At 39.5% G+C, this 24,585-nt stretch overlaps 2 protein-coding genes across 3 annotated transcripts in view; one reads left to right on the top strand and one right to left on the bottom strand.

Moving 5' to 3' along the window:
• The window catches only part of UCHL3 (ubiquitin carboxyl-terminal esterase L3 (ubiquitin thiolesterase)), a 45,162-nt gene extending 32,657 nt beyond the window's left edge, over positions 1–12,505 (bottom strand). Inside the window, exons 1-2 of one of the 2 annotated variants that reach the window (XM_010575261.1) lie at positions 12,372–12,505; positions 12,127–12,138 (exon numbers count right to left, since the gene is read on the bottom strand). In XM_010575261.1, the coding sequence (XP_010573563.1) occupies positions 12,127–12,138; positions 12,372–12,413 (54 nt within the window). In that variant the 5' untranslated portion in view covers positions 12,414–12,505. The remainder of the gene's footprint in view (positions 1–12,126; positions 12,139–12,371) is intronic. The other variant, XM_010575259.1, reaches the window with a different exon arrangement.
• Positions 12,506–15,808: 3,303 nt separating this feature from the next.
• On the top strand, positions 15,809–23,182 carry COMMD6 (COMM domain containing 6). Its single transcript, XM_010575258.1, has 7 exons — positions 15,809–15,871; positions 16,531–16,589; positions 17,179–17,244; positions 17,411–17,487; positions 18,786–18,954; positions 20,061–20,213; positions 21,242–23,182. The coding sequence occupies exons 1-7, from the start codon at positions 15,823–15,825 to the stop codon at positions 21,290–21,292; spliced, it is 624 nt and encodes a 207-aa protein (XP_010573560.1). The 5' UTR covers positions 15,809–15,822; the 3' UTR covers positions 21,293–23,182.
• Positions 23,183–24,585: the final 1,403 nt, after the last annotated feature.

Below are 24,585 nucleotides of genomic sequence, written 5' to 3'. Positions count from 1 at the left end.
GCAACAACTCATACTTCCCAAAATTTAAGGAGAATAAAGGAAAATAAACAAGATTCAAGTTTTAATAAATAAGGCTAAATAAATCGTAGTGCTAACAAAGACACACAAAATCCCCATGTTTTATTTATTTAAATAGGTTTATGAAAGGGAAGTGAAAACACTCTCAGCACTATTTACTAAAGCATTAAAGCATTTCAGCCATTTTGAAAGTGTTCTATCACAAAACAGAGGAGTACCGACTATTCACCTTAACTAGAAATCATGGGTCAGAGGATGCATGAATAAACTTATGATATTATTTGATTCCATGAATACTCCAGAACACCTGACACCAGTGCTTCTATTGGAGCTGCTGGGTTTCAGCAGCTCAAAAAACCCTGTGATCTTTGATGGCCTTTTGAGAAAAGAGACACAAGATACATATTCTAGTAGGTGTACCTTTTAAGGTGTTCTTTTACATGAAAAGTCCTTTCAAACTATGAGAATAACACATTTTGAAGTAGACAAAGATTAAGTGCCAGACAATAATCATGAATCTTCAAATAATTCTCAGTTGCTTCTTTAGGACTTCTGAACAGTGTCTAAGCCAAAGGCTTTCTGATCGTCTTTCCTATACTAAAGCTATATGTCACAATACAAAGAGTGATTTTGGATCTTTTACCTAACACTGAGCTACTTAAGAAGGAAAGAGAGACTGTAGCACCTGCTAAGCTTTGACAACCTTAGCCTACAATTGGGTGCTCACTTTTTAATCAGATATTCTTCTTTTACTCAGATAAATTATGTATCACAACAACAGCTGCAGAATTAATAATTATATATGATCTAAACCAATTTGAAATATTTGTGTTATCACAGTCTAGAAGAACCTAACTGAATTCAGAAACTATTGTTACTGTACACACACTGACCATTCATAATTATAAGAAAAAGCTGATTGTACGCTGTGGCATACACAAATCCTATTTTGAAACAGTACTTCTACTGGTAAAAGAAATACATTTTGGAGGAAAACTGAAAGATGTGGGAACCCTGTGTATTTTCCAAAAAGTTAACATTTCACAACTTACTATATTTCTGCTGGAAAAACCATATTCTATAGGAAAATTTTATTCAGTCACCTGGGGCTCTCAAGTTTAAAATAAGCAAAGTCTGCTGATAAACAGCTGCAATTTAAATGCCTGAAAAAACATGCAGCAAGTAATATTCCTCTGCCCTCTCTAATGGAAAAAAGAATGAACTCCTAAGACGTTTCTTTAGTCAGCTAAACAAAACTCAGCTCTGCGGTTCCCAATACTGTTCCCAAAAGTGATACTGTAGAAGACCAGACTAATTTGTCCATTGTCTTTTTTAGAGGGGAAAGATTACTTTAAAAGCTTCATCATACTTCCTGCCCAACGCTATTTGAGGAAATCTATTTATTGATACATTTGCAGTAAAGATGTTTAAGAATCACATAAGATGGTAAGCCTAAATGAAAGGCACAATGACTCTCTTCTTTCCATAATCCACCTAGTGAGGAGGTTTATACATCCGCACAGGAATTCAGTAAGTTACCCCATGTTTGAGTAGATTCTAACCTACATAGATGTAACTGTAAGAATACCCAAAATGAGTATTTTATTAAAACAGAACAAGAGAACATACAACAAAATACAAGTGTCTTCGTCTAACATGAGACCTCTTCAAATACCATTTTCAACTTCTATTGGGCAAGAGGCAAGGTGGTTGTCTTTCAGGAGACATAGCCAAGGGGCTGACTCTCAGTATTTAGAGACACAAAGGAAACAGTTTCTACAAAGTCTGAATGTATGGACAACAAGTATTTATAAAGAGTAAGGAAGATTTTTACTGGTAACACTTAGGAATATATTCTACAACGGGGCAAAACAATAAAAAATATACATACACTTAAGTTTATTAAGAGAATGAAGCTGTAGTTTGCAGCCAGTGTTTTAAGGGGGTGAAAAAAACCCCTACCCAACCCACACTTCATTTTAAATGCATTATTCTCTTTCCATTTTACACTGCAAAACATGACATCAAAACCAAGGGCAAGTAAAGGTGATTTAAGTTTGAAAAAAGTTTAAAGCATATATCGAAAAAAATAATATGGCTTTCTGTGTATCTACAGTAATAACCTATACAGTTCACAGAGTTCAGTATTTGATTCTGGCTGCCTTGGAAAACATGGAGATTTTCTTTTCATAAGGCCATGTAAACAGTTTTCCCCATTTCTCTCTTTTTCTTACACTACCTACTAATAATGAAAAACATGGATTGACCATAAATTCAAAGAGGAAAAGGGGGATGAGGGAGAAAATACAGTGTCTTCATCAAGCTCTTAAGAAAATTTTGTTCCCTTATGTAGAAGTTTGTGGGACTGGGCACAAGTCATAATTAAGGCTTTGCAGAACCTATCCTTTTGACTAGTTTAAAAAACAAGGTAGTGTTGAAGTACAATAAGAAAATTAACTTAGAAGATTGCTTATGTAATACACCAAGCTCTTTTCTTTCTGTACCACCTTTAAGTCTTGCCAAGATTGGGAAGAAGGCCAAATTATTATCTTTTAATGAAAATAGGGAAAAGGGAAAGTGTTAAGTATTTACTAGCTGATGAAACAGAAGACAGTATATTTTGAACTCCTATTCTAACCCTGTAGGTTGTGAAGATAATTACCACTTTGTGAATATCAACAAAACCAAGAAAATCTGAAGGGGAAGGGAGTACGTGTATGGGTGCATTAAAATATTATTTGTACTTCTAGTACTTTTCTTATGAAGCCAATGACTAATCTTTCCATCATCTTTACTGCTGTTATTCAGAACTGTGGGTTAACTAACGCAACTGAAAAAAAATAAGTTTTTATTTTGCAAGATTACATGAAATAAGGGTACAAAACCACAACAAAATAAAACCAATACTCACCTAGAAAAAAAAAAGAAAAAAACACAACCAGAAGAGGCAATGCTAGAAGGATCACATTAAGCTACTGGACAAATAAAGTGATTTAGGTTCTCCTGTCCTGTTCTACACCACTGGGAAAAAAAATCCAAACACAAAACCAACCAACTAACACGCTCCCCCGCCCCCCCAATGCTCCCTAAACCCAAGAATAGCGACTCAAACTCCTGAATGAAATATTCAATGTAATGAACTCCACAGATGTAGGGTGCCTTTCATTATTCACGTTACCATAATGCCTAGAAACTTTACAATCTATGAAATCATAAGTTTCAGTATACAACGAGAGCGATGACTAGAAGTGATGGTCAGCACTACAAAGAACAGCAAGAGCATAGGCTTAGTATGACAGGCAGTGATCTTAACACACAAGCAGCCTAACAACTTTATTGTAGAATCATCAAAAAACCCAAAACAAACCAAAAAAAAACCCCCTAAGGAGAAACCCAAAATAGGCAAAGGAGATATCTGTGTGTATCAAGAAGGTTTCATTCAGGCCTGTGAAAAAGTGATAGAAATATCCCTCTGAAAATTTAGAGAGTACATGATAAAAACTGGCAGCATAAGCCCCTGTGTAAGAGAGACTGATAGATGGGTAACAGATGAACAATAGATGGCAGGATGGGAAGAACCCTTAAAACAAATATATGAAGCTTATTTTTAATGTGGAGACATGCAAAGAAAGAAAAAGGAATTCAGTCAACAACACAGCCAGGTAAGTAGTATTTTGCAACTGTGTTCTGAATGGCTAAAAGCAAGGCAAGACTATTTAGCAAGGTCAAAGAGAAGAAATTTTGTAGGACTAAAACCAACTTGTTAAGAACCAGGAAAAGTTCTTTAAAGGGACAAAAATCTATATTAGATGTGACAGAGGAAGGTCAGAAAAGAGATGTCACAAGCAACAGCTTCAATTTTTTAGGGCAAGTTACCCAAATACCTTAGTAATAACTAAATTAAACCTCCTTTTTTTCTCCCTCAGTCTTTTTCTAGCTCTTTCCTAGACAAAGAATGCTGGTACAAAAAGGAGTGAGTTATGCACCAGGAGATGAAGCAACCCCTTCCCCACTGACAAAAGCATTCCTAATTTAGGACAGCAGGCAGTTCTGTATGCTTTTTAGATAGTGTCATTAATAGCGAGGGACCTCTACTGCTTTGCATTCCAATTATTCAGCAATTACCTAAACAATTTTATTCTACAGATACCTACTGGATGGAACAGTTAGGATACTTTACACTATATCTGAGGGCTCACTCACTTCCAGCTGTTTACTATCTTTTAGCTTATTGACACTACATAATAAAATAGAGCTTTATATTTCTCTAGATCCGCACAAGAGTGTATTAGATACTCCTCTTCAGTCACTGCTTATCACATTGCTGACTATTCTTAATTTATATGTCTTCAAGAATTTACCTTAGAAAAGAAAAAAAATACTTGGCTACATTACAGAAGTCTTACAGGGGCTCACGAAGAACAACAGCAGCAGCAACAACAAAAAACACCACATGTCTGTATCTAGTTTATTAACTTTTTCAGAACTTTATTTTTACTGATTGTTGTCATATTTTCAGTTGTCTCTATTCTTGTATTAACATACCTTCCTGAAAAACACTTTGTGGTTTTTCACTGGTCCAGCTAACCATTAGACAAAAAGTCACTTTTGAAATTACTTTACAAGCACACACATACCCTACCTGCACTTCTCATGAATTTCTCCTTTTTTCCCCAGTATTCCAGAGGGCCCTTCCTTCTCACCTGATTATTACTGTTTTCAACTAGCTAAGGGAGAGTGCAGAGAAGATGGAGAAAGACTCATCTCAGCAGTGAACAGTAGAACAATGAGAAACAATGGACATAGGTTGGAACACAGGAAATTTGAACTTGATAAGCAAGGCATTTAAAAATAAATTTAGAAAATAATGATCATGGTCAAACACTAGCACAGGTTGCCCAGAAGGCTGTGGAGTCTCTATCCTTTGAGGAATTCAGAACTTGACAAGTTCCTGAGCAACCTGTTTTGAACAGAACATGGCTGGATTACAGAACTCTAGAGTTCCCTTCCAGCCTACCTGATTCTATTCTAAATCGCCACAAACTGTAAATCTGTATGTCTAAATGTTAGTTAATAGCAAAAACATTACAATAAGCACATTTAGGCACTCTACCTACGTGGTGTGTGGTACAACCTATGCTGTTTTCATTGTTGATACCACTACTTTAACCTGCTAACTGTTAGGCATTGAAAGAAGCACAGAGCAGTTATCTTTAATACATGAGTGTACTCTGAGGCACAGCGGCTACCTTTAAGGTTCATGAAATTTACTTAATTAAGGAAAGGAGAAAAAAAAAAAAAGAGTTCATGTTTATTTATTTATTGTTAAAGAGCCTCAAAAGTAGAATGGAAATCCAGTGGACAAAGACAACCTAGCAACATCTTGACCCAGGCGAATTGACTTCAGCAGTTTAAAATAGTACTTCTGCCAATACAGTTACACAGCCAGTAGGAAGATTTGATTTATGGGGTTGATGGAAACGTGGAAAGGGTAAGTGGGATAAGAAAAAGTAAGGGTGGAGTTCATTTTAACACAAAATTTCTGAAGTAGTTAATGCACAATTTAAATATTGTCTGAAGTACAAGTGCTCTTTTCCACTTTGTCACTTGCATGTAAAAACAAAGTGAGAACAAACACTGAAATAAAATGGACTTTGAAATTTAGGTGCAATTAAAGTTGGATGGCATTTGCAAATATTTCAAGAACACCACATTCTAAATACTAAGGCATTATACTAAAGACTTTGAGTTTTCCACATTTTACTGTGGTATTTGTATACAAGTTGGAACCATGAAAACATAAAACTGGCAAAATGCACAAACATTTCCAGACATTCGGATGCAAAAGTCAAAGAGCTTTTGTGGGAAGAACCAACTGTTGTAATCCTCTTCAAATTGCAAATGCAAACCAAGACACCAACAGAGCCTACATTTTATTGTACTTCTACCCAGCGGATTAAAGCATCGCTGTACCACAACAAAACCACAGTTAAGAGTTTCTTCTGCAAAAACAAAACATGCCTATGGCTTTAGGAAACTTGAAGGACTACATCTAAATAAACCAATGAAGACAATCAGTATTTTGTAACTTTTTCATTAAAGCATAAGAATTTTTGGCACTTAGTTAAATTGAAGCTAATCTTTTTCCCTAGAAAGTAGTAAGACACTGCATAAAATATGTCTGATGGAATTATCACCAAGAAAAAGAAAAAAAAAAACAACAGAAGAACACTTACATTACAATATATATAAATCCACAAATAGATAGTTGTATTCAGCCCCTTAAGTATTCAATTCTTATTAAACTAATCTATATTACAAATATAAATGCACAATATTTTCCTTTCAATTCTTTGTACATAATTTCTACAGGCATATTACAAAAATCTGTTTCAGAAGTGAAATTCCTTTATGGAAATAAGGGAACCACCCAAACAATATTTTATTGTTTGGGCATTATATGTTTCTTAATTCTTTCATTATGACATTTATGGAATTAAAATGAAGGGACCATTTTTCAATGCAGTTTAGAGAAGGCATCTTTCAGACCATTAATCAAAATGACTGACATGACAAGATGGCAGCAGCTGGAGAAACGTTAGTTCTAGACAGCAGTTCAAAAGGCATACCAGAAGCAAATACATGGCTGTAACTTACATGAGGTGCATTATTCTTCTTTACCAACTACTCTTCACTTAAAGTGGCCACAATATGGTCTTGCTCAAACAAGAGATGCTCCATTATAATAAACTTACTTGGGGAAATTCACGATTTACTATGAATTCTTTAATATCCTCAAGCACTGTATTTCAGGACCTCATAATAAAGTTCAAGGAATACAGCCCATTTATCGTCACAATTTTTTTTTTTTTTTTCAAAATTTGCAATGAAGGAGGAAAAAAAAAAAGAGGTCACTTTCAACTTCATCAAAAATATGAGAAATCTTACAGCTACAAAATTCTTATCCTTCCAATTGTGTTAGTTTCTTCAGGGTGTCTAAAAGAGCAGCACTTACTTAACAGTTAGTGCTCCTGATCTTCACAATGAGGGGTATATATTTTTAACATAACCATCAAGCAGTTTCGAAACTTAATACTCAGTATGCCCAGGCACTGCCGTATATATTGAACCAGGACATCACACAGGCAGCAATGCAAAGCGCACGGAAAGCTGGACTAACCAGCTGACCCAGGCTTCCTCTGAAACTGCCCCAGTGAGGAAGAACTTTAGAATGCTCCGAACAGAGTCCCAAGGTGCAGCTACTGAGCCACTGGTTCAAAACAGGACACCACGTTATGCTGTGAAAAACACTTAGAGACCTGTTTCTATGATCTAAACAATTATTCATAACGGGCATGAGCCGGATCAATCCATTCTTCCAAATAAGCTGTTATACATAGTATTTTTACAGTGTACTAAAGCAACAATTGGATTCTACTGGTCCTTTACACCAAGGAAAACCTGGAAGCAAGGAATGGCATCTTCAGTGCAACAAGATAACCTACCACATGAACCACTACCACTTGCTTTCCACTCCGTAGCACCCCATCCACTTAAACAGGGTTCGAGACAGTAAGGGTTTCCTTGTTACAATTTTTAGTTGTCATTGAAACAGAAATAAGAAACTGAGCAAAAAAGAGCTTAATAAAAAGCCAGAAGTGGCAAGTACAAATAGAGGAATGAAACACATCGTTTTCTTAGCTTTCAGTTACTGAGAAACGTACAAAGGCAGATCTAAGTCAATCTTTCAACTGTTGATATAAATAATGCTTTAAACCCCAAAACAAGTTACAATTTTCCCTTTGCAACATACCTACCTATTTACACTCAATAAGAGGTCTATATAGCTTGAAATATTTTAAACTAGAGGAAGCCATTCAACAAGTGATCTCACAGTGGACATATGCAATCCCTTCGTATTTGTCCTTGTGTTTATTCTTTGCTATGCTGTGCCACAGCCTCAACACTTCCCCTTTGTTGGCTCTGTGGAAGGCTTTCTGGGCTATTCTCTTTACAGAAAGACACAAACTAAGTCCTGGTCTTCCACCTTCTGAGGCTACACTCCTAACAACAGGCTGTCTTCCAAGCATGCACACACTGTTTCCACTCTGCTTACAACAGAAAAGTTAAACTCCACTCCCCCACCCCCCAACTAAAAAAACAGCTTAGCTAATCATTTTCAGAAGGACATCTCTGTTCCTTCACATCTGACATCCTTTCACTCCAAGACAGTAACTCATCTTTGAGTACTACCACCCAACACACTTCAGGAATTGCGGGCACTGCCTTTTCAATTACTTTGATCGGTAGGGCTTTCTTCTGGGAAAGCCTGTGTGATAGTGTTGTAGAGTTCATAAAATGGAAAGACCTTTTAGGAAGAGTAACATTTGCTTCCTTGAGATACTTAATTAATCCCTGTATTTGCCTGACACCCTTTAGAAATGTGTTCCATAACTGGGTGAAGGCTGGCTGTATCCAGTTTCTGCCATTTGTTCTATGTTTTGTGATCTTTATTGCCCCTGTAACTTTAAAGGCACAGCTGTCAAGGGCATCCATGGACTAAAATGAATTTCTTTATGTAGCTGACTCTCAGTACCTTAATGGCTTAAAAAAAAAAAAAAAAAAAAAAAAAGAAAGAGAGAGAGAGAGAAAAAGTAGGATCAAAGACCTGAAAATAATGCTGGAAGGTAACTAAGAACTGGCAAGTAAGCCCTACATGGCAAGAGAAACCCAAGCCACAGCCAACACTCAGTAGTTTAACTCTGAACTACCTGAAGCCAGTGCTTGAGCTTTATAATCAGATGCAGTCAATTACTCTATCCTTATGGATATAACGAAGGCATGAGTTGACGTGGTACCTTATCTAGGAAGAACGTGTGAGATGAAGAATGGTAAGAGAGAATGAAGAAAGGTGGGGAGATCAAGAAAGATATCCACCAATACTACTTCTTTGTTTAGCTAGGCTTGCTAGGGAATCAATTGTGGATCGCAAGCCAGACTGAAGCGACATCATGATAGAGAACAATCAGCCTGTGTCTGATCTTTTCACTCCCAAAATCTGTATGCAGTCTGACTTTTTTTTTTTTTGGTGGTAGAAGAAATTGAGAACAAGATACATAGCCAAACACCATCTGGTAAACAGTGGGCAGATAAACCCCATTTTCTTGCAATTTCTTGCTTTCTCTCTCCCATTAGTGGGGAGAGTCTCATAAGAAATTCAGTTAGAAGGGTAGCTCTGGTCACGTCAGGCCCTCCAGCTGAAGGTCAAAGAGAAGAAACCATTCCCTGTCATCACTGTACACAAAGTGCAGATTTGTAAATGCTGAATCATCAACTCTCTCTGTATCAGAGGTGGACTAACAATTCATTCTGTCAGACTGTAGAAGTGGAGGGGGAAAAAAAGCATTGCAACAATTAAATTAGCACTGCATGGTACATTTAACTACGCTGACTTCTCTCTTAAAAACAGTACTACAGATACATGGCTGTGGTATTCAAAGCGAGTCACTGCCATTGGAAATCTTTAAAGCTAAGAAAGAATATTCCTGTTATCCTCGCCAGCCAGTTTCTGGCCTTTAAATAATTCCAACACATGTGCACAAAGAGAGGTCCTATATACACTAATGATTTAGAAATTCCGAGACTTGTATTATAAAATGAATGCTTTCAGATAGAGAAAAGCTTTCAAGATACTTTGGAAAGATTTCACATACCCTATAACTGAGAAATACCAGTTCTCCTCCATTATCATCTGAATTTCTACCACAAAGATTGAAAGAGTATCAAATTTACAACTTACATTTCAAAACTAGAGAGCACACACTATGGTAAGAACATATTAAAAGCAAATGTACCTGCCTTCAGTACATTTTCTTTCTAGTTACTATTAAAAAAGGGAATAAAATGATCAGTACAATAACCAAAATAGACTAAGCATTTGTTAAATCATAATGACAGTTCTGACTACAATCTATGAGTTAAGAATACATGCATCTTATAGGTGACTGGAATTTTTTTTGGTTTTAAGAGTTCACTACCTCATCTAGCAATAACATTAACAGAAGTAGTATGTTCCAAGGATAGTTTAACACCCAAGTAAAACAAATAAAATACAATTAAAAAAAAAAAACCTACCAAGAAACACATGGCTAAATGTCTGTGTAAAGAGATATATGTACTAAACTACTACTAGACACATATATTACAGCTATTAGGGGCACACCATTGTTGTTGTTTTTTTTTTTTTAATCCTGAAGAATTCCAGAGTATTTTACAGAGCACAGCACAGAGAACCACAAAAAAAAGTCTGTCCTTGCAATTAATTCAACAGGATTTTCTAAAAATGCGTTTGCAGCTTCATTTGAATCTCAAATTACTATTATTGTTATTTTGAACATAAGCAGGATATGAATAACTTGTGACTAACAGCCCTGTTGTTATAGTTTACCACTGTACTGATGAGATTAAAAGAGCAATGACTAATAATGCAAGGTGTATTCATATTTAACACTAGCCATTTTTTCTTTTTTTTTTTTTTTTTTTTTAAATATACACCTCTCAGCCTGGAGAATAACAACTACTGCTCAGTTAAGACTGGCAAAATATAGTGAGGGAAGAAGTCTAACTGGTCTAAAGTGGCCTTTTCTGTACAGAAATATTAACAAGAAAATCCTTGACAGAACATACTCTTATAATCCATGATCATCCACAATAGATAGATATCATCCATCATCAGTGCAAAGCCAATGAGCAAGAGAGACAGATTCTGAACACACTTAGAACTGTTCATTTAATGTTCTTCTAGGATTTTCTTCATAAAATATAAACATGTAGTGATACAAGATAATTCAGATAAAAAAAAGCCACTAGTTTTTCCTCCTGAATTTCTACTTTACAGCTGACAGGACTTTATTGTAGCATGATGAGTTCATCTCAACATCTGGAAAATGAGAAGAAGTTAGAGAATTTGCAAATCTACTAGTAATTTATTCACACTTATTTTCTTCCAAACTGGAATTTAGTGTCTGAATTTCAAAATTTAAAGAAAATCTAAACCATGATGAAATTATAGCACACATTCAAGAAAAGCTCCCAGAAATGTTGTTAATTTTAACCCAGGACTGGGATTCAAAACTTCTGAAATTGCAGCAGCAATACTGTTAGAATTGTGAAATTATTTGTCCTAGGAAACTAGAAAGCCAAGTACAAAATGATCCACCATCAAATAACCCTTCACTCTCCTGCAGACACAGTTAGTATATTACAGCAACAACAACAAAAAAATACATTCTTCACACATAGAAATTCCTGATTTCCAAAATGTTTCAACAGTATAGTTTTAAGAATGTCATCTTACTGCTGGAAGCTTTGGAGTCTTTTGGCTTAAGCACCATCCTTAACATTATCAACAGGCCTGCTGGGATCAACATCTGACCTCTAATGCTTGTTAAAGATACTCAAAATTATCACTGAGAACATGATGCAGGGTTGGAGTATGTGTGTTTTCCCTTCAGCTAGAGTTTATCTAGTGCTGACATTGTTTTGTAAACTAGAACAAGCTTCCTTCTTCTAGTGTCGATGCTACTACGCTAACAAAACAAGCAACAACAAATCGTGCAGATATTGTCATGAATAAGCAGCCAAGTGCAAATACGGTAAAATGACATTATTTCTTATGGTGAGCCAAAGAGGAAAGAGACTGCGACACTGATGTAAGCAGATCCATACAAGTACACAAAGCCATCATGTACAGGTCCAGAACTGGCACAGGTTACATATAAATATATAATAATGTTTTAATCATTAATTCATGGGTTAAAACTCACCTTGAAACACATCAGAGATTACATTAGTAGCCAGACCACACCTATTCTCTTTTCCTTTACTGTTTTTTCCTTAATATAGTATCTTTACATGACACTATGTACTCGGAGGTTTCAGAGGAGGTTCCAGTACGGTCCAATATTAGAAGACTGAGTGCAGACACCCGTGGGGGAGGAAAGGGTTACTCTCGTTGGAGAAGCAGGAGCCTTTACTACATGAAAATGAAAGGAGATGGGCCTAAACCTGCAGAGAGGCTAAAGCTTACCTCAATCAAAAGCTGCTTACCTGATTCGTGACCTGAAAAGAAAGCACAGGACCCCAGTTAGATCCGCGGGCTAAGACTTCCCCCGTTCCCTGCCCCCCCCAGCCATCCCTCAGCCCGCGACGCTGAGGCCGGAGCGGCCCCGAGCCCTCTCCTCTCCGCCACCCTCCCTCCCTCCCTCCCTCCCTCCCTCCCTCCAGCAGCCAGGCAGGCAGGCAGGCAGCCCTCCCGCGCACCCGGCAGCTGCCCTCCGAAGCCGGGTACTCACGTCGGGGTTGGCCTCCAGGGGCAGCCAGCGATGGGGCTCCATGGCGGGGGCGGCTCCTGGTACCGGCGCTGGGCTGAACCTCGCACCGCGGCACTGACAGCGCCTCGCGCCGCCTCGCCTCAGACCTGACCCGGGACCGCACCACCGAGCCACGCGGGAAAGGGGGGGGGGGGGGGGAGAAGAAACCAACGCTCCGGCGCCCCCAGGCACACTTCTGCCCCGCTCCGGAGCGGCGGGCCGAGGCGGCAGACGCGGCGATGAACGCCTTCCCCCTAGGTGCTCCCGGGGACCGGCGGCCGGAAGATTTCCCCCCTAACCGCCCCCCCCCTTTTGGCTCCCCCCGGCAATGGACTCTCCCAACGGGGCAAGGGGTGCTGCCTCTGCCGCCCCGCCCCGCGCTTGCTCCCAACCATCGGGGCCTGCGTGGTGCGCGGGAGCCGCCAGGGGGCGCCCCGCCGCCCCCGCGCCGGGAAGGCCAGAGCCCGCTGCCGGCCCTCGGGCGGGAACCGGGGGCTGACGGGAAGGCGGCGGACGGCCGGGCCCCTCCGAAACGGCCTCCAGCCGCTCACCGGCCGGGAGGTACAGGCAGCGTTCAGGAAAACGCAGCCGTGGGAACGGGACGGACCAGGCAGCGAGGCGGGACAAAGGGATCCGGAGGGAACCGGGAAGCGGCGGGCAGTGAAGGCTTCAGGGCGTGTAGCAGCCAGGACGCAGGTGGCCAGGTGCACGCGTGATCTGCCGAAAATCACTGTAGGAGGCGTTAAACCCCATCAAAAACAGCGCTTCTCTTCTACAGCTGCGAGCCCCCTCATAACTTTCCCGTCTCAGGAGCGCAAACGCACCAGTTCTTGGCCTTTTGGCTAAGATCAAGCAGAGTGTAATCTGTACACATCACATGGAACGTAGTAAGACGTTTTTATATATACACATATTCATTCCACATTTAGTGTTATGCCTTCTTTCAGGTTAATTCAGAAAAGCTAAAAATGAAGGAACCTGTCCTTTTTTGGCCCCAGCCCTCCCCAGCTGCTGCTGCCACCACTCTCTACAGACTGCAGCTGACCTACGCAGCCCTGTGCGCCACTTGCACTGGGCCCTGCGTCTTCAGAAGCGGGCATTTGGACAAGGTTTTTGTAGAAGCCCATCAGTGGGACCTCTGGGCCCGCCCTGCAAGTGTCCAGAAAGACCTGGGGCAGCGGGAAGGAGGTGGTTGAGCATGCACGTACATCTAGGGCAGAGCTAGGCACGTCTGAGCAGAAAGGGCACAGGAAAGATAGAAACTGTGCCAGTTTACAGGGAAATCAGAGTCCCATGAGAGAAGGAAGGAGAATAATACGTAATACGAGCAAACAGTGTTTCTAGGTACTGTAGAGACAGGACTACCAAAGAGACAGGCGGCCAGAAAGGCAGGGTGTTGGGGACACCATACAGTTGAGGGCCCAGGCACTGGAGAAACCCAGGTAGCAGATACACTTTCTCCTGTCTGCCTGAAGAGCTTTGCTGAATAACTTGGTGTAGCTTTTTAGAGAGCATTGATGCAAATCACACCCCGTTCTGTAAATGTTAAGTTTATGAAATGGAGTAAATTACCTAATGATGTTTTTATTTTACCCCCTGTAATCACTTAGCAGGACTACGGTGATGCTACATGGCTGTGCCTGAAGCTTCTGTATTGACCTATCAACAGTACTGTAGCATATCTCTTCAGCAATCCAGTCTACTCGTAGCTCATGAGATTTGTCTTCTAGTTTCTATACCAAGTGTCTCCTCATATTAAGTTCTCAGTCCTCATCTAGCTAAAAGATGGGCCTGTACTGTCAGATCACGGTCAGTCTGCATCTACCTTCCTCTGCTACTAAAAGCTTCAGAGAACACATTTAGAGAAGGCAGAATTTTCTAAAGGTACAGTTTAATTCTGTGGATGGGCAGACAAGCCGAGATTGTTCCATACTTCACCACCTTCTGTTCCAAATTCAAAGAACGAAATGCATGTTTACATGTTGATGAAAATAACCCCGAAATAACTCTAAAATTTCAGCAAATGATATTGTAATTATCAAACCACCAAGATATTCAACTTCACATCTACCTCCCCATCTTGGAGAAAGAATCAAAAGTAACATAACGAACATTAGTCATAGTGCTAAAGCCACTACTAAGAGACTTGATGAAACTGTAATATAAAAGAATATGTAAAGTTCTCTAGATAGCGAAGTATGTAATAGTTAGCTAAGTTAAGAACAAACAGATTAAGTCAAGACCTTGGTATCAGAGACAGATCTTACCAGTATGTACGTTGCTAGTGTTTTGATAATCATGAGGTCATAAAAACACATACTACTCAGAAACATTCACGGACTTAATTAGATACTTTAAAAGGGAGAGGCCAAGATCAGACAGGCCATAAATGTATAAAGCTCATAAACACACACCATGTTCCCTAATAATTACCCCTTTCCTGAAATATATTCTGAATTCTTTCATAAACATTTACTGAAAAGATGTAATTTTAAACTAGCCAGCACTAACGACATGACAAGTTATGTATTACTGCTCTGTCACAGTCTTACAATAGATCTACTTAGATTGTAACATCATTTAAAAAAAAGCTAAAAGCAAATGTCAAACTGATTACTAGAGAAACCTAAGAATATTTTCTATTTTTAAAAGGCAAAACTGGTGAAGGATCAGTATCGTTTGAGGGCTCCAACCACACCCCAACCTTAATTCAGTTCAGTATGAAAAGCTTACTGAACATGGTTCTAGCTGTAGCTTTACAAAAACCGGCTCTTTTCCCATAAAACCGAAGACAACGGCTTATCTACGCGGATCATCCATGAACTGCACAGTTCATTTGCAGGTGTACAGGCCGACCCCACAGTCCACCTCCACAGAGTACGGTCGCTCGGTGTATCCGCGCGAAGCTCAGCGTGCGGCAGGCACGCCTGAGCGTGACGGCCCTGACGCCAGTTCGCGAACCAAACTCGGTCAACCGCTCGTTGCGCAAACCAGGTGCGCCTTGAACGAGAGGCCTTTCCCAAAGCCTCCCCGGGGCCTCCCACGCCAGCGCCATTTCCCAACCCCCCCCCCCCCGGGCCTCCAGCGGGAGGGAGAGCGCGGGCAGGTCCTCAGCCACCGCCCGCCGGTGGCCTTTTCTACCCGACGACTGCAGACCCGAGACTCTCCTAAAACGCAGTCCCCGTTTTACTTGCGTCTATTTAAAAGACGATTTATTTCGACAAGGACAAAACACCCAAAACCCTCCCAGCGGGACCCACAGCGTAGGGGTAGGCGGCTCCGCCCTCCCCCAGGGAAGAAGAGCGCATGCTCCCTGCCCGGTAGCCAATAAGGGCAGGGCCGCTGGCCCTGCCTCGCTCTGGTAACGCCCGGAGCCAATCAGGGCGGCGAGCCTTGTGTGGCGGAAGTCGGGCCTCGGCGCGTGCGCGGCGCCATGGCCGCCGGTTCCGCGGCGGTGCTAGCGCGGGCGCTGGAGGCGCTGGGTGAGGGGCAGGGGGGGACGACACCCCGGTGTGGGGGCGGAGGGGAGCTGAGGGGAACCTGGGCGGGAGCTGGGCCCACCCGCGCCCGCAGGGTGGGGTGTGGAGGGGCGCGGGGCCGGCCGCCCCCCCTGCCCCCCGGAGCCACCTCACCCAGGCGCCGGGGTGAGCCGTTCCCGGTGGGACAGGGAGAAGGCTTGTGGTGGGCCAGAGGGGGTCTTCCCGGCTGTCCGCGGGCCGCCTGGGGGCTTCGCCGGGGCCAGGCGGCCTGGGTGCAGCAGCGTAGCCTTGGGGAGAGCAGCGGTTCTGTGCTGCTGGTGGCGGAGGACAGCCCTGGGCATGCCCGCCCGGCCTCCCGGTCAGCTGAGGGACTTGGTGCGGATACAGCTCCGCAGAGGTGGGGGAGTTACTCAGGGCTGTCAAACTGCAGTTGCACAGACTCGGTCTGGGGCTCGGAGGCCTTGTGGAGTCGCTCCTGTTAGGCTTACCTGGGTGCTGAGCAGGTTATGTTAATGCCATTCAGGACAAACTCCCTTAAAGAAAGCTTTGCTTTTAAGGAAAATGTATGGCTCGTGACATAGGAGCTCTTCAGAGAGGGATTAGATTTATTACCATAACACTTTAAGGATTTGTTTCTGGTCGCTACTGCTTGTGTTTTTCAGATGTTGGTGGTGTAGCAGATAAGATTACTTTAATACCTCAAGACTTTTTTGCAGAACTGGTAAGTAGAGCAATAAATGGGATATGGAAGGGCTTCTGGCACCCTTTGATTCTAGGAAACCTTATTTTTTTAAGCTCTGCTGGTTTTTATCTGTTGCAAAGGGAATCTTATGTATCTGGTAGCTTAGATTTACATGACTTATAAAATGGACCAGTCCTGCTAAGAGCAATGGGATTGCTTTAAATTTATGTTTTTATCACAGAAGACTTTTAAAAATGTGTTTTGCCTTGCATCTAAATGAAATACCAAGCTAGCTTGTCTAGAAAACGTTCAGCTTGTTTACTGTAGTGTGCACTTGAACAGAATGACTGTTCAATTAGTATGAAGATGGTGTGTTATGTAGGAATAGCTAGTGAGCTAGCAACTAAAAGTCTTGCCTGAGTTTATTTCCTTTTCTTGGATTTGCTGTAATTTTAAAATCAGACATTTCAATGACTTTATTCTTCACTCTGCATTTAAAGCATCCTCCTGTTGTCCATTTTTGCATTAACCACTTTTGCTTTTTGTTTAGTAATCTCCAGGTATTCAAGCTAGCTTTGTCTTGTATAATAAAATATGCATTAAGAATGTTTTCAAACTTTCTTTACAGTGCGAACAAATAATTCAACATCTGAACCATAAGATCCCAGGTGTAAATACAACTGAATTGTGTCAGGTAAGTTTGGATACTGGCACTTACAAGCAAGTATATTAGTTGTATATGCTGTAAAGGATAGATTCCCCAAGTCAATTTTTGTGTGTGTATATATATACACACAAAGAGGTTTTTATTAATGCATAACTTACTATTATTTGTAATTGTTTGAACTTTCTGTTTCCAGAGAATTCAAACATCCGGGATTGAGATTAATGTTGGTGACCTGGCAAAAATAGCTAACATTGTTTCCTTTCTATTTAGGTAAGCACAAAATAATTTTCCCTCATGTCTTTTTTCCCTCCACCACAACTTAACAGTGGTATTAAAAAGTGACATCAAATGTGTGTATAAAATGAACTGATTTGGGAAAAGGGCAGAAGTTTGTAACTCTCAGTACACAAAAAAGAACTTCTGGGCTTAGTTTATGTTCTTAAAAAATTAAAAAAATACTTAATATATTGTCTTACTTTTTGTAATAGAAAAACTAAAGAGAGGAAATTGCTCCAAGATCCTGTCTGCAAGCTTTAGAACTACTGGCAAAATAAAAGAGGAAGTTAAGTTCACCTCTAAAGCTAAGTCAGCTAGCCCTTTGCCTGGAAGAAACATGGTCTAAAAACTTCTTGTTTCTTAAAGATTAGAAACCAGCATTTGTGCCTGTTTAAAGGGCACACAGTTTTATAATGTTGAACTTTGCTGTGATAGAGATTTTAGGTAGCATTTTCAGCTGTTGTTTTGCTGTAAGTTTTTCTCTTTTCAGAAAGATAAAATTTTCAAGATCTTGCTTGTTCTTTTAATATCTAGTATCTGAACATTTTATGTAACATTAATATGACTGAAGAAAATATACCAGTAGAAATTTAACACACTAATTTTTCCACTATAAAATATAAAGCATTAAATTATATTAGACCATGCTACTTGGAGGACCAACTCTTTTTCTCTTTTATTAATGTCTCTTTAAGAGGAGTGGATGTGCATGAAGAAACCTAGGGTGGGAATTTTTTTTTAACCTATTCTGTAGAGGAAATCGAAGGGCAATTTTCCTCTAGACTTGCTGCCTTTTCAGCTGAGGGTTTATTGCATCATTTGACTCCTCTTAGTACCAATTATACCATTACCTAGAGTCCTTACTTGCCTTTTGGTGGTACTTAAATTACCTTTCCTAAATGTTTAATTAAACGGCCTTGTTTCTAAAGTAATAATATCATTTAACTGCCCTATGCACACATCTTTCACTGAATTATACCTTTTTTCAGTTGCAACAGCACTTGGAGGCTGTGATTATTTTTGTTTTAATGTTGTGTGTTGTGCAAGCCCAGTGAAGCTTTCTCTCTGCATATTAAGACACATTAGAAGTCAGGTCATGTTGCTCTTTGCATGTGGATACAAAAGATTAGTAAAATATTCTGGGGAAAAAAAATCACAGGCTGCCTAATTATTGTAAAGTGCATAGACACATAAAGCAAAAATTTAAAAATGCCTGTTTGGGGTGTAGTGAAAAATTTTATTAAAATTGTGGAGAATGGAACTGATGCGGTGTTCTTTGGATATACCTATAGTACAGCAGCCAGAAGCAATCTCTCTACAGAGGAACTCGTCACTGCCTTGGGCAACACAGTCAGCGTGCTGCCAAAACATGCCGTTCAAGTTATTCGTCATGTATGGAATGAACAGGGCAAATCCATTAGTGTGTCAGAAGATGCAAGAAATACAGCCACAGTGGGGCAGGTAACTAAATGACAAAGTGCAGTTGAGCTAACTATTAACTTTTCATAAATGTCAGTGCTTCGTTGTGTATGTTGTATTGTCAAGCACACGGTGTTATCTTGACTGATGAAAGCTTTCCTATATGTATATATGTGTTGCCAAATGTCCACCCAGATAAAGAAGCATATACAATAAAGGTTGAATAAATGCTGAACAGTTGTCTGATATTTTTTGGATGATGAAGTCACATTTCATACCTCTTTAAAAATTAGTGCTTCATAGTACTATTAGGCAAGGTGAGTGGCAGTCAGTGTGGCAGACAATTGTATTGGCTGTTTACGTAAATCTGTTTTAAATGTAATTTGAATTGTTCTAGAGTTGATAACACTAGCACTTGATTGTTTTATTCATTGTCTCCCTTAAATTTAACTTTTTAAAAGATACATTCTGTCAGTTTCCAGCATTCTTTTTTTTCCTTTTTGAAAAAATAACACAGTGTATTTGCATTTTAAGATCTTTTTTTTCTAACAAGAGTTTTAAAAGAGAACAGAATTAGGAAAAAAAAAATCTTTCTCTGAGGCTTGATAGTAAGCTTCTAAAGGCTCTCTTCACTTCTTTATTCAACAGTTCTGCCTATCATAAAAGGCTAAAAATGGTAACTTACCTGTCTGAAACATATTTATGGTGTACTTTGGTTTATCTAAAATAGTTATGAAATGTCTTGGTTTTTTCCATTATTGCTATTATAAAATTTTTGTGCACTGAGGTTTTTCTCATGTTTCCACTTGATTTAGAAAATTAAAAACAAAAAGTCAAAAGCATGAATGATATACAAGCCAGGTGAACCTTGTGGCTCAAGGTCCTCTTACTGGAACTTTAAATAGACTGTACTTGGCTGTTGACAGTACTTGAATAAGGAAGACAAATTAACATTGCTAATTTTTTCACTATTGAAGGACAGATGATTTTTGTATTTGCAATAATATCTGAATGTGTATGTTTGTTTCCCATTTGGATATGAGCTCTAGATGTCCTATATTGTCTGTAAAATACCCATCCAATAGAATAGCAATGGTAGGTTTGATCTCTTTCTTTAACACTGTTTCCAATGTTTTTCTTCTTTGTAGTTTGTAGACATTAAATGGAAACTGGGAGTTGCAATGAGCTCTGACACCTGCAGGTCTCTGAAGTATCCTTATGTTACAGTGACACTAAAGGTGGCAGACCCTTCTGGACAAATAACAGACAAATCTTTTGAAATGACGGTCCCACAGTTCAAGGTCTGTAATCAGTGTTACTTGATTCAGTCCCTTAAAAACAATGGTGACATTGTGAAGGAGCAACTGTATACCTTGATGAATATGTCTTTGTTGCTTACTAATACAGTCATTCAAAGATGAAGCATGAAATAATTATTTAAAATACTGAAGCTAAATACTTCATAGCATTCGGTTCTACATCACTTATCCAAAAATGTTAATTTAGCAGTAATTAATCTGTTATCTTACAAATAAGATAACAACTGAAGATGTAAAGACTTTTGGATCTGTCTTGTCAGCTGTCACTCTGCCTTGTTAAAAACGCATGGAATGTTTTAAATCTATAGAACTGTTCCCCAGCCTCAAAATCTAAAACTTGGGCTAAGCAATGGAGGTCAGTTTGCGTTGTAACCATTGGCTCTTAATTGCTATGCTTTCATCTATGAACTTATGTAACTTTGTTTAATTTTGCATAAATGTGGCACTTCTGTTGTCATTCCTGTTTAAAGGGCGAATAGATACATCACTTAGAATATCGTACAAGTTTACAAAGAAATAAATCCTTGGAAGTGGATGGCAGGAATTTGAGAAGGATATTCTGAATCCTTAGGTGTGATATGTTGTATTAATTCTGGCTGAAACCTATTTAATAATTTGCTGATTAACTACTGTAAGAAATGGATGCTATACTTGAGAAGCCTGGGTTATTTCAGCTGGGAATAGAAACATTTGTGTGAGAAGGTTTTTTTTGTTGGTTTTTTTGTTGTTGTTGTGGTGTGAGAGCTACTTTGTATTTTTCTTTCATAGCAGCATCTCCTATTAATAGGCAAACCCATGCAAATAAGGCATCACCTGTGTAGATTCCGTAGTGAGTGTGCCCAAGTGCCAAACAGCCCACAAAAGGAAAAGCAGAAGCTTTCAGTTCAAGCTGCAAATGTAGCTGGAGGAAAGAGGGCATGTGAGAAACATGGATTGTGATTTTTGTCTAACATGCTCAGTTTGAGCTTTTCTTCAAGCAACTGAAATTTATATTAATTCTTGCTTTTTAGAACTTCTTCAGACAGTTCAAGGAAATGGCAGCTGTTCTTGAAACAGTTTGAAGAGAACTCTTATTTACACTGACATTTCGGACAGACTTAGATCAAGTAAACTTTTCATTCTGCACAAGGAATAAAGTGCCATTGTTCAGCAAGGTATGTATCCCTGTCTTTTTGACAGGTATTTGTCAGCATCGTCCTTGCATTGCTGTGAAGATTCCTTTGCTTTTGAATACTTGAAGCAAATTCTGCAGTGCTTGTGAAAATGTGTTCAGCTTTATTCATCTTGATACGCAACAGATCAGGATGTGTATGGAGAAGCACCACTGTAGACTTTCTAATATCCAAGAGTAAGAAACTGTATGTAAGAAACTACACATAACTCTGGAGTACAGAAAAACACCTGAAAACATTGAGTGGGAATACTGAGAGAAGTGTAAATGCCATGGTAACACTTTTGTCTGTAAAATTGAGATGTGCTTGGACGCAACAAATAATATTAAGTATAAGGAGTATATGAAGTTACACATAACAAGCATACAGTTATTCTTGAAGAATAGCAATGTCAAGTAGTTAGTTGCAGGTATTTGCGGACCTGGCTTCCAGTCTTCTTTTAATAACTGCAGAATGTACTTGTCCTAACAGCTTGTTTATTTCAAATACTTATTTCCCACCAGCTAGGCTTATAAAAACTGAGTTAATGCATTAAGCTTTTGTGGAGACCCAAAATTTGTTCTCTGAAATGAAGCCCAGAGGATAATTTTAAATAAAGGTAGAAAGGTGAATTTAATTCAAAAGCATTTTAATATATTTTTGCCTTTGCATTTAATCCAACTCTAATCTGTGGCACTCTGCTTGATGTTTTGATCAGCAGTCTGCTTTCTAATTAAATTAGAATATCGATGCAGTTGCCTCACTTCAAGCTCTGGACTAGAAAAGTCAAGAGGAAACTTGAAAATTGAGGCTGGAGTGTTAGCTGAGTACATCAGAGAAAGGACCACACTAAAAGTCAGCAAGATTTTTGTTGTATTGTGTGTCAGGAGTCCACTGGACTGTGTTGTGCACGCTTGCACTCGGAGAATGTCCTAACCAGCAAAATTTTGACTTTGATTATGGGTGCATTTCCAAAGGGAAGTGATAAATCCAGTGTGCTTGCATGCTCTCTTTTTTGTTGTCGTTTTTTTTCTTGAGTTTTCCATAAACCAAACACAAACTGCTAATACAGTGGGATGTAATAAAAACAATACTGTTGCATTTCAAGATGTGCTGGTGGTGTAGTAGAGCAAGTAAACGTGAAGAGAGGTGATTCATACTGATAAGCAGACTGAAGTTTATGTTGCACCGTCAGAATAGTAGACACTGAGAAACAGTTTTGCTGGGACAGATCCTCAAGTGATTTCAGGCCCCTTTTAAGTGAGAACATCTACCTTTCTAACCCACTTACATTTTTTTTTTTTATTAACTTTCTTAGAAGCTGGCCGAAACTCATTGATACAGGTTATGCCTGCCTTTTTGCATCATGAAAATAAACTGCAGCTCACTGTGCGGGCTGCATACTGCATTCCTTTTAATAAGGAGATATACACCCCACCCACCCCCCCCCATTTGGCCATTATGTATGGTGCATAAAAACAGTACTTGGAATTGCCTAGAAGCCCAAGAAAGTGAAACAGTGTTGGCTTTAACAAAAGATAGTAAAAATTTTGGGCTGTTGCCCTTGATCTGGGTGATACTTCCTTTGTGCTGCTGAAGTCTGAGGTGTTTGCTTTGTGGCTGGGGAGAGCTGATTGCTCTCTTCTGGGACCTTCTCAATGGAATGTCACAATGGTCTCGGCAACAGACTTCCCGTTTGCCTTTTCCCTTGTCTGTCTACAAGGGCTCGGGGCTGAACTTAGTGGAAAAAAAACCCTCTCTGTGTGTGGAAAGTGATGTAAGCAGCTGATTATTTTTTTTTAATTTGCAAAAGTTGGAGTGTAAGGCTGTTACAACTGGAAAAGACTGTCATGCTTTGGCTTAGTGAATTAATTGGTTTACATCAATGCTAGAGTTCCAGAAAAAGAATACTTCTTTTTTTTTAGTAGAGCTGGAGCCTTACAAATACTTCCCATTTGTTCTAATGCACTTAAGTTCTTCATATAGGTGGAAACATTTGTGCCTTCATTGGAACTGGATGGAAAAGAAGATTTAATTTTGTCTTAACTTCTAGAAACAACAGTTCAGTAAATGTTGGAAGGTATTGAGGAAATGTTCAGTTACCATTTTTGCTTGGTCTGTCACCAAGAGGAGAAAGTTGGCAGCCTTTGAAAAATCTAACTTATATTTTGTCAAGTCAAATATTCTAGAAATATTAATGAGTATCTTTGAAATGTCCCTGAACTCCAGCATGTTGTAACGCTGGCTGGAAGATGCCTGGACATGTGTGCTATACCAGTTTACTGTCTGAGAATTTTTGGAGGTGTTCATGGACATCTAGGAGACATGATTAAAAGTTGGCTGTGTACTCAAACTTCTGAGATTTGTCCTGATTGCTATCAGTAGGAATTCTTATACTGAGTAATGGAAGAATTAAGTACTTTATTAAAAAAACCAAACTAAAAACCTAACAGTTTGCAGGGTAGCAATATTAACATGTTCAAACAAGCCATTGAATTGTTTGTCTCTATGTGCAGAAATGAGATCTTTTCAAAGAGAATCAGGAGTCCTTGTGTGTTTCTAATTCTACTTGTTGATTGATATTAAATTGTATAACATGAATATTTTTGTAAGTCCACAAACAGTCATTAAACATATAGGTAACAAAGATAAAGATGGTCTGTATTTTGTTTTAAGCCTATTGTATGAAAGTCTGTCTCATAAATACTATAATGGGTGAAGTTCAGGACTAGACTATGACTAAACTTCTTGCCTTATTAAATTAGCATGAAGTTCAGACATATGCAGTCTTCCTCTGTGATGGGGTACCAAGGAGCTGAGGGATAACTGCAGGCTGCAAGGAATATTTGTATCAATTACTTACAGCTAGACAAAGTGTTGTATTGAACAAGGAAAAGACAGAGGATGTATGAGATTAATGAAATTTTGCAGGAAATTGAATTCAAGAGGTTTTCTTTCCTTAACTGTATTTAGGAGTCAAGTAAACAATTTTTCTTTTCAACACTTGCCTGGAACAGAGAAGGGGAGGGGGGGGGGGGGGGGAGGGTCTTACACAGTAAACAAACCCAAGGGAGGGAGTGATGAAGGAACCTCCTGGCAATGATTGTCTGTTGTCTTCATCACATCACCATTTGTGGGGGGGGGGGGGGGGGGGGTTAGTTTCAAACACACCAGCCCACTTCCAGAAAGCTGTTTTTTAGAAA

This window comes from Haliaeetus leucocephalus, unplaced genomic scaffold (assembly GCF_000737465.1).
Source record: "Haliaeetus leucocephalus isolate CR32 unplaced genomic scaffold, Haliaeetus_leucocephalus-4.0 Scaffold462, whole genome shotgun sequence".
In the NCBI taxonomy this organism is placed as follows: Eukaryota; Metazoa; Chordata; class Aves; order Accipitriformes; family Accipitridae; genus Haliaeetus; species Haliaeetus leucocephalus.
The sequence above is the reverse complement of the archived record's forward strand: the minus strand, read 5'-3'. Positions and strand labels throughout refer to the sequence as shown.

What these genes read in the sequence shown, in the direction of transcription:
- COMMD6 (XM_010575258.1), top strand. Translation starts at nt 15,823, where the DNA reads ATGGCCGCCGGTTCCGCGGCGGTGCTAGCGCGGGCGCTGGAGGCGCTG. An exon ending in ATACAGCCACAGTGGGGCAG is followed by an intron (nt 18,955 to 20,060) that starts GTAACTAAATGA and finishes TCTTCTTTGTAG; the next exon opens with TTTGTAGACATTAAATGGAA. An exon ending in TGACGGTCCCACAGTTCAAG is followed by an intron (nt 20,214 to 21,241) that starts GTCTGTAATCAG and finishes CTTGCTTTTTAG; the next exon opens with AACTTCTTCAGACAGTTCAA.